This window comes from Dendrobates tinctorius, unplaced genomic scaffold, assembly GCF_039654945.1.
Source record: "Dendrobates tinctorius isolate UK_male_01 unplaced genomic scaffold, ASM3965494v1 ptg000102l, whole genome shotgun sequence".
In the NCBI taxonomy this organism is placed as follows: Eukaryota; Metazoa; Chordata; class Amphibia; order Anura; family Dendrobatidae; genus Dendrobates; species Dendrobates tinctorius.
The window spans coordinates 44,984,251-44,994,752 of NW_027361770.1; the positions used below are offsets into that span (position 1 = coordinate 44,984,251).

The 10,502-nt window shown below is 42.0% G+C and overlaps 1 protein-coding gene across 1 annotated transcript in view; it reads left to right on the plus strand.

The window, feature by feature from the left end:
- The window catches only part of UBE2QL1 (ubiquitin conjugating enzyme E2 QL1), a 97,652-nt gene extending 92,368 nt beyond the window's left edge, over positions 1–5,284 (plus strand). The window contains exon 2 of the mRNA XM_073587868.1: positions 4,445–5,284. Coding sequence (XP_073443969.1) covers positions 4,445–4,576 — 132 coding nt within the window. The 3' untranslated portion in view covers positions 4,577–5,284. The remainder of the gene's footprint in view (positions 1–4,444) is intronic.
- The last annotated feature ends 5,218 nt before the right edge of the window (positions 5,285–10,502 follow it).

Sequence of the window (10,502 nt, forward strand, 5' to 3'; positions counted from 1 at the left end):
TAAGTAGTTCACTCCGTGATCCAGAAATCCAAATCGTTGCTGACGGCACCATCGACGTAGCCAGTTGTTCACCTGCAGAATCTTATTCCACCTCCTTGTTCCATGGCCATCCACTGGGAGGATGGAAGAGAAGACCACCTGCGCTCCCAGTTCTTTCACTTTCTTGCCTAAGTCTTCAAAGTCTCTGCAGATGGTTTCCAGGTCGTTTCTTGCGGTGTCATTTGTCCCCACATGTAGTAGCAGGAATGGGTAGTCATCTGTAGGTCTGAAGAGTCCTGATATCCTGTCAGACACATCTTTAATTTTTGCACCTGGAAGACAACACATTTCTCTTGAAGTTATATCCGGTCTGCAGATAGCGGCCTCAGTTCCTCTCAACAGGGAATCCCCCATGACCACCACTCTCCGTTTCTTCTTCACAACATTTTTCTTTCTCCATCCAGGAGGACTCTGAAGGCGTACAAGGTTGCTGCTTGTTGGCAAAGTCTTATCCTGATGTATTTCTTCATCGTTTTCCTGCGTGAGAGCCTGGTACTGGTTCCTGAGCAGTATGGGTGCTGACTGCCTCCTGATCCTCCTGCTTCTCTGGGTCACATGTCTCCATTCCTCTGTTTCTTCAGGTGCACTTCGAATTTCTTCTCTTTCTGTAACATGAAGAGATAATTCTGCTCTGTCCAAGAACTCTTCACCTTCCTTAATGATCTTCAACGTAGCTAACCTCTCTTCGAGATTTTGCAACTTTACCTCCAACAGGGACACAAGCTTGCATTTGTGGCATGTGAAGTTTGGCTTTTCCACTGGTAAATCTGTGAACATGTAGCAAGAAATGCAGCTCACCAAATGGCTCCTGGCCTCCTCCATCTTGAGATTTCTTAAAAACGATGAAAGATGAGCCCAAATCGCCCTATCGGCGCGCGGTTAATGTTTGACAAGTACTGCAATACACATATTTGGGATAATTCACATCTTTAGTTTGGCCCCGATATGATCGCCATATTATGGCCATCTCTACTTACTGCTCCAGCAATGACTGCTGGAACCAATCCCTTTTTGTACACAATTCAGGACAGTCCCTTTTAAATGTGGTTCAAAACTTCTAAAAATATTCAAATTTTTCTGACGCATTCATATAAATTAGATCCATATTTAGTAACCTTGTTATAACATTAGTTCCGATAACAACCAAGTAACAGATTGCTTTTTGGAAATGTACCGAGGTTTGTCCTAATCATAAGAAAGGCTCAGGTCACTGCCACCCACACATTTGCCGTCGCTCAATGCAATATTCTCTTTAAATAGTCATCCTGCTGGGAGCACTCTTTGTCTTGATTTGCCACTAAAAATAGATTAAAAGCTTGGAACCTGTGAGAAGTAAGAATAATACCAGCCGGAATTACATCTCTGGCCTCATTCCACTTTGTAAATGGGATAGTTTTCTATTTCGCACTCACAATAAAGCAATGAAGTCAGAAGTAGGATAGTAAAATATGAGGCATCAATTAAAGATACATCACACTAATGCGCTAAAGAACTTGTACTGAACCGTGACTTAATATCAGTTGTAATGCGCTTCTCTCATTACTTAAAGGGAATCTGTCAGAAGGTTTTTGCTAATTAATCAGAGAGCAGCATGGTGTAGGGGCTGAGACGCTGCTACTAGCAATGTGTCACTTGCTGGTTTGCATGCTGTCATTTTGATACAATCACAGTTTTCTCTGCTGCAGATCTAGAAGTGCTCAGAATGCTGAGCCCTGTATAACCCCGCCCACACCACTGATTGGCAGCTTTCTCTCTACATTGATAGAAAGCTGCCAATCAATGGTGGGGGCGGGTTTACACACAGCAGCTAACTAGGAGGCACGAGACACCTAGTCCTAACCTGATAATTTTCTGCTGAATAAAGCAATAATTTTATTGAAAAAGCAGCACACCGCCTATTATGTGACACATCGCTGGAATCAGGCTCTAAAGGGGGTTTTACACATAGCGATATCGCTAGCAATATTGCTAAAACGTCACTGATTTTGTGACGTTATAGCGATATCGCTAGCAATATCGCTATGTGTGATACTTACCTCCGACCGGCTCCCCCGCTGGTTATCTCTGATCGCGCGAGATCGGGCGGCTCCATTTCTCGTCGTCAGCTTCCTGCCGGGCTTCCTGCTGTGTGAGACGAGCGACGCTGGACGCGGGCGGGAGGACGCCAGGATCGCTGTGTGTGAAAGGTGAGTATCGTGCGCTGCGTCGCTGCTGCATCGCTGTGAGATCTTTCTGTGTGAAAGCTCACTAGCGATCATTTAGCGATGCACCAGCGATCCTGACCTGGTCGGATCGCTGGTCGGATCGCTGGTGCATCGCTAAATGTAAAGGGGCCTTAAGACCCTACATCATGATGCTCTCAAATTACAAAGCAAAAAACTGTCATGTTGAAAATGGTATCTGATTTGCACGCGGGAAGTTAAAAAGCAGGAGGAGTTGATCAGATTGATATACAGTTTTGTGTGGAAACGTTTCAGTAGAATTTGCTTTTTATTTATTTGATGTTTGCATGTATGCATGAGTCCAGTGGGCGGTCTCTTGATTGACAGCTCCCTCCACATTTGCAAGGAAGCTTGTCAATCAGTGGGTAGGACCACTTACTAGACTCTTAATCATGCAAACACCAGGGACTACAATGAATAAAATACAAGTTATACTGAAGATTTGATGGAGAGGTATATTTGTGCATATTCTGAAAAATACATCAATGTTCCCACACCTTTATTGGCTAATATTCATTGATGTGATTTGTCCCCTAAACCCAGGTAATCAAGTGTGTGATGAAGCTGGAATTGTTGGGTTTTCTATATATCACTAGTATCTGGACAATTCTTTTCTGCCTGAGCAGTATACAGCTAATGACAGAGAACAGTGACCAAAGGGATGAAATCTGATGCTATCATACAAAACGGTTTATCAATTAGTCAGGGGAAAAAACAATTGCTCCGACTCATCAAGGCTGGCATTTTTGTCGCTGATGTGGGGGTGTAGGAGTCAGACGCTCCTGGGTCATTAAGAGACACATGCCTTTTATTGAATCCAGCACTTGTGACGAGTGGCATGTGCCTCCGTGTGCCACTCGGGAAATCTTACCCCAGTTAATGACTGGCATAAGCTTTCTGGTGTAAAGTGCGCCACAGCTGCTCATAAGTTAGACATACTGTGGCGCCATACCCCTGTCCCGCACCAAGCTCCTCCCATTTAGGCAGAGCTGGTTGAAAAGGGTGTGAAAACACCAAAAGTTGCAAATATTTTGCTCACCTTCAAGTTGTGCAATATTTTGTGACTTTTCAAACCAATTTATGCCAGAATTCTGGCAAAATTGCTTTTGATGAATCTGGGCCAATGTGTGTACCATTAAATGTGTGAGTGGATCCTTACTATTAGGACATAGCAGTAGTGCAGTTGTCATCTTTAACTTGTTTTTGTGTACCAGAAAGAGATTTTGGGTTATAAGCCACCTCTATCATTAGATCCTGACATTTTGTCATATTAAAGGACGTTTTCACAATAAAGGCAGAGCGGTTGAAGCATACCCTATATGCATGATCATGGTGGTTACATGAACATAGAATCAAAGCTTAATTTTCCATTGCCTTGTGTCACATTAAGGGAGAAGATACAGATTAGATATTAGAGAAAAAACTTTTTGACAGTCAGAGGGTGATCAATGAGTGGAACAGGCTGCCACGAGAGGTAGTGAGTTCTCCTTCAATGGAAGCCTTCAAACAGAGGCTGGACATACTGTTTTTTTTTTTTTTAATCTTTTTTTTTTTTTAATTATTGAAACTTGAGGGGTGGTGATTGGGTCATAATCACTACTTGAGCTGTTCATATGATAGCATAGCTTGAAAAGAACATGTTAATAATACTCAAAGAAGAAAGTAGTAGGAAAATAATTTGCAGCACAACATTTGTTCCTGGAAGAATGACAGAGATGGGAGCTAATTCACAGTAAGGATTCATCTTTACTACACATATCTTCATTTCTCCAACCAAAATCAAATTTAATGTGACAGTTTTCTCTTAAGTAGGGGTGAGATGGGTTTTCTCTGTGGAATTATTCATTTGTATGTCACCGTTATAGATTTGGGTTGTAGGAGTTACATACTTTAAACCAACTCAAAATCCTAAATTACTTCCACTGATTTCTTGTAGTAAAGCTTACTTTAATTATATGTTTCACTTAATATATTCCAAGAGCATTTGGTTAAGCTAAGATTATGTAGATCATTTCATTGTCACACTTTTTTTTAATTATGCTTTAAATTACTCATGTGTTTTAATCTACTAAATTAACTCCTATAGATGCCTAGTCACAATGTCCTGATGATAAATATTTAGCATCTTGAATTATATTATTTGAAGGTTATTGATATTGTTCCATGTTTTTATTCCTTTTTAGGGTCGTATCTGCAGAAAAGCTGGAAAATCTAAAAAGGCCTTTAGCCGTAAAGAGGCAGAAGCAACGTTTAAGAGTTTGGTGAAGACCCATGAGAAATACGGTTGGGTGACTCCGCCAGTATCTGATGGTTGACGTCGATCACCGTGATAAATAGACTTCAAGACAGGCGAAAGAAAACCACCTCACCGAGAGAAAAATTAAATATATATATGGAAAAAAAATCACCATGCCATCTCCTCAGTGCTGTACATCATACATTATCCATCTGTCTTTTTCTACTTCAGCTTCAGTTTAAGAATGTGATTGACAGAAAGACTTAATTTATTTATGTTCAGAAGTGTTTACACTGGAAGGCATGGTGGAGGAAAGCGTGCGCGGCGCGGAATGTCGTGTTCCGTTCATGCTTCACGACTGATGACTGAACATCTTTAGGTCACTGTAGAGAGGAGTCTGAGATTGCTTCATTGTCCATCCTAGACGCATGGTTTTTCGGCTTCTTCCATTGACAGCAGCGCCAAAAAGCAACAGTGGGAGTCCTTAGTCACTGCTGCTCAATTTATGTAAATGTACATGAAGCCTTTAATATTTAATAGGCAAGCAGTGCATTGCAGGTACATGTTTGCTGTGCTGTTTATCTTTGTCTCTTTTCCTGGCAGGTCAACACAACATTGAAGATTTGTCTTTATGTGGAGTTGTGGTCCGCTGTGACTCAAACTTTAGACCTCATTTGTGTTCGATGTGATCTGTGTTGGATAACTGACGAAATATAACAGTGGAAAAAATAAAAAAATAAAGAGTTATAGTGTGGAACAATTGTAAAATAAAATCATTTCAAACGTGTTTCCAGATTTCTGCTGATTGTAGAGACCACTAATGAGCCGCAGCCTGGAGGTCAGTGGTCTAGGCTTTCATGCCATTAATAAAGGTCCCCCTGTCTTTTCAAATTGACTCATTAATACAGTAATTAGATGTACTCTGGCAGGAATCTTAGCCTGACCTTTCTCTTAGCTCATTATGGAATCTGCTAGCGTGTAATGTAAGGTGTATGTTTGTTTCTTTTCTGTCCCTGTGCGCTTCTGTTATCTTCGCTGATGGTAAAGTGTTATCTGCTTATAGCAAGGATCAATGCAGACTTTGGCTCCCATAGCAAAGTATGATATATTAAAAGTATAAGTAAAATACCGCATTGCAAATTATGTGCGATTTTACAATCATGTTACGGTTATTTTCCTTCAGCGTGGAGAAATTATAATCAGTTATCAGTTTGTGTCAACACTTTTGTTATTATTCTGCCACATATACAATGATGTCAAAATACAATCTCGCCATTTAATGGTGTTGTTTATCATCAATGTATTTGGTTCTTTTACATTCATGGTTAAAGGGAATCTATCAGCACAAAATGACTGCTTAACCAAGAAGGGTCACTCTTGTACCCTTGGCATGGCCAAACAGCTCAGTGCACCCTTGGCATGGCCAAACAGCTCAGTGCACCCTTGGCATGGCCAAACAGGTCAGTGCACCCTGCCCACCTACTTGCCTTGCGTCTATCTCCGTGCCGCTCTTCCTTCACGATAGCCAGAGAAGGATCGGAGAAGGTGCACTGAACTTTCTGGCTGTAATAAGGGCGCGCTGTGCACCTGTGATTGGTTTGAAACGTTATTTTGTTCTAACCGATCCCCTTTAATTCTAAAAGATAACCTTTTAGATATCTTGACAGATCTGAGTAGATACCTGTATCCACCATGAAATAATTATAGAATTTATTTTCTTTGAACTCTGTATACTGCCACTCTTCTGTGGTTTCACCTGAAAATGTATCTACATATTGAAAACTAAGGTGCCAATTCATGAATACTGGTATAGAAGACGCTTGTGCTATGCCAGTCTTGCTGGAGTAGAAGATACATAACTCATTAGGAGGCGCGCACCATTCAATGAATTCAGCTCTTCCTCTGAGTTGCGTGTGCCTCCATGCGCCACACCAGATATGCAACTCCAGTCACGGACTCGAGTAGCATTTCTGGTGTATAATACACCGTGACATTTGATTAATTTAACACTGGCCGATGGTCACACCTCGAACCACCCTGCTACTTCCCAGCTCCGTTATTTTATGAGAAATCCTACCATTTAGTAATATAATCATACGATGTACGATTAAAACATTCGGGCATTATTACATGTAAATCATTTCTCATAAAAGAGGGGTTCAAAAAGTTTTGGTAGATAATGCACATGCAGGTGTGACAGTCTCTTCCTAGACATATGTTCCTTCTCAAAATCAGTAGTTGGACCTCCACTGCACTCTTGTGTTGTCTTTAAGAGAGCCGCTGCCGGACATATCTGGAAGTGACTTATCTTTTATTAGACAAAAAAAAGGAATAATCTTCTGTAATTGGACTTGCCGGATTCCTATTTCCACAGACATCTTCTGGTTTGGGACAATAAGAAGGTCTCTATACACAGATGTCTCATGAAGAAGGGAATTGATTTGGCATGATCATGTAATTCAAATGGGAATCTTCTGTGTGAATACGGTCTGATATCCATAGTCTAAAGTGTATGGAGGTGGCCAGCTAACTAGTCTCAAAAAGTATTATAGTATATCCAGTGGGAAAAAAAAAGTTTCCGGCACTCACCAATGTCCATAAAAAGTTTTCCTTTATTTAAAGTCTTCATTATATCCATCTCTGTGGCAGAGGGAGCGGGAAAAGGGAGGGTGGTAGGTGCAGCATAACAGATACCGACCATTGGAGAGACCCATTGAAGCGCACTTCAGCATGAAACGGCCATTGTCTGTTCTCCAACACCTCCTGCCCTCCCCTTTTTCTCTCCTCTGCCACAGAGATGGTTGTAAGGAAGATTTGAAATAAAGAAAAATGTTTTATGGACATTGGTGAGTGCCAGGAACTTTCTTTTTCACTGGATACTCCATACACATTAGACTGTCTGCCAAACCAGTATACTGTATATCCGTGGATTCACACAACATTCGTCTAATGTTTATAGGGGCCGCTACTTAGGTTTCATAGTATGATTTCACAAACATCTGACTTGTTATTTACCTATTTCGATAAGTGAAAATATATCTTAGAACATTAATGACACTTTCCTATTTGAGGGACTGACAGCTGACACTCCTAGTTATGCAGAATTTGGCTGTCATGCTATTGCCATGCAGTATAGTGCAACCTCCACCATGCTGGTGAGGGAAGAGAGGTTGCACACACAGCGTAGCAACACTGAGCAGCAACACAAGCGCCACCAATTGGCGAAAGAGAGGTCAGACGAGCTGAGTCTGAAGCAATCAGGAGCATAAGTATCAGAGATCACAGCAGTACACGTGGTCAGAAACAAGCCAGGGGATCAGCAACGGTCGGAAGCGAATAAGACAAAGACAGAAAACGGAAGTAGGTCTGAATGCAAGCCAAGTCAAAACCAGGGAGTCAACAAACTTACAGGGAAACACTGAGTCAGGACAGAAAGAGGGAATAATCAGACACGGGGCAAGTCACGGATCACAGCAGGACAAATCAGGATATACCAGAGTCAGATACACACGCTGAAGGCAGAACTATAGCTGACACCGCCTGCAGGATACAGTGGAGCTAAATAGCAAACCTGAAATCAGACTGAGGCTGAGAAAAGTTAACCCCTGAAATGACCAGACCAGGAACATGGAAAGGACTCAAAACCCAGTCTGGATCATGACATTGGCCCATTTTTTTAGACAGAAATGGCTCCATTCCAATTTATGGGCTGTATGTTGCATTACAAAAGACATCATTGGAGCTGATCTGCAATAACAGTAACAAATCATGTACAGTAGCACTTTTCTTGGGAAGTATATGCTTACTTTAAAAAAAAATGGCTGCTAAATCTAAAAACATTAAGGAGCTGATTCATCAAGATTGGTGTAGCCAACGCTGGCACTATGACTGTCTTCCTGGAGTAGAAGGTTCTGCATTCATTAAGAGGCGCACACAACTTAAGAAATTTGGCACCTCTTTTGAGTGGCGTGCAGGGTGCCCTAAAGGCTACTCTTAGGCTAGTTTCACACTAGCCTTTTGAGGCACAGCGGATGCTCGCCATGAAGCGCCGCCCCCTGCCGCGCCTCCTCTGGTCAGCTCTGCCTATCGGCGCATGACGCTATCTTTAGCATTGGGTACGCAGGCCGTGCGCAGGCATGCTTTTGCCGGCGCATGCGTCCTTTTGACCTGCGCCAAATGCATCGTGTTGCACAATAAAAACAATTCCTGAATTGCTGGGTTTATTTTTTTCTGCATTCCAAAAATTGGAATAGAAAAAACCTATAGTTGTGATCAAAAGTTAACATACCCTGAGAGAATTTTTGCTTTCTTGGCCTTTTTTCAGAGAATATGAATGATAACACCAAAACTTTTTCTCCACTCATGGTCAGTGGTTGGGTGAAGCCATTTATTGTGAAACTATTGTGTTTTCTCTTTTTAAATCATAATGACAACCCCAAACATCCAAATGACCCTGATCAAAAGTTTACATACGCTGGTGATTTTGGCCTGATAACATGCACAGAAGTTAACACAAATTGGTTTGAATGGCTACTAAAGGTAATATCCTCACCTGTGACCAGTGACAAATGCCAGGAAAATTGTTCAGGATGCAAAAAAACCCCACAAATAACATCAGCTGAAATACTGGACTCTCTGAAAACTAGCGGTGTGGCTATTTCAAGATACAGTCATGGCCACAAGTTTAGAGAATGACACAAATATTAATTTTTACAAAGTCTACTGCTTCATTTTTTCTAATGGCAATTTGCATATACTCCAGAATGTTATAAAGAGTGATCAGCTTAACATCAATTAGTTGCAAAATCAATATTTGCCTAGAAAATTAACTTTATCCCCCAAAACACATTTCAACATCATTGCAGCCCTGCCTTAAAAGGACCAGCTAACATCGTTTCAGTGATTGCTGCATTAACACAGGTGTGGGTGTTGATGAGGACAGGGCTGGAGATCAATCTGTCATGATTAAGTAAGAATGACACCACTGGACACTTTAAAAGGAGGCTGGTGCTTGGCATCATTGTTTCTCTTCTGTTAACCATGGTTATCTTTAAAAAAACACATGCAGTCATCATTGCACTGCACAAAAATGGCCTAACAGGGAAGAGTATCGCAGCTAGAAAGATTGCACCTCAGTCAACAATCTATCGCATCATCAAGAACTTCAAGGAGAGAGGTTCCCTTGTTGCCAAAAAGGCTCCAGGGCGCCCAAGAAAGACCAGCAAGCGCCAGGACCGTCTCTTAAGTGTTTCAGCTGCGGGATCGGGCTTCCAGCAGTGCAGAGCTTGCTCAGGAATGGCAGCAGGCAGGTGTGAGTGCATCTGCACGCACTGTGAGGCGGAGACTCTTGGAGCAAGGCCTGGTCTCAAGGAGGGCAGCAAAGAAGCCACTTCTCTCCAGGAAAAACATCATGGACAGACTGATATTCTGCAAGAGGTACAGGGAGTGGACTGCTGAGGACTGGGGTAAAGTCATTTTCTCTGATGAATCCCCTTTTCGATTGTTTGGGACATCTGGAAAACGGCTTATTCGGAGAAGACCAGGTGAGCGCTACCACCAGTCTTGTCTCATGCCAACTGTCAAGCATCCTGAAACCATTCATGTGTGGGGTTGCTTCTCAGCCAAGGGAATGGGCTCTCTCTCAGTCTTGCCTAAAAACACAGCCATAAATAAAGAATGGTACCAGAATGTCCTCCAAGAGCAACTTCTCCCAACCGTCCAAGAGCAGTTTGGCGATCAACAATGCCTTTTTCAACATGATGGAGCACCTTGCCATAAAGCAAAGGTGATAACTAAATGGCTCAGGGAACAAAACAGAGAGATTTTGGGACCATGGCCTGGAAACTCCCCAGATCTTAATCCCATTAAGAACTTGTGGTCAATCATCAAGAGACGGGTGGACAAACAAAAACCTTCAAATTCAGACAAAATAAAAGCATTGATTTTGCAAGAATGGACTGCTATCAGTCAGGATTTGATCCAGAAGTTGATTGAGAGCATGCCAG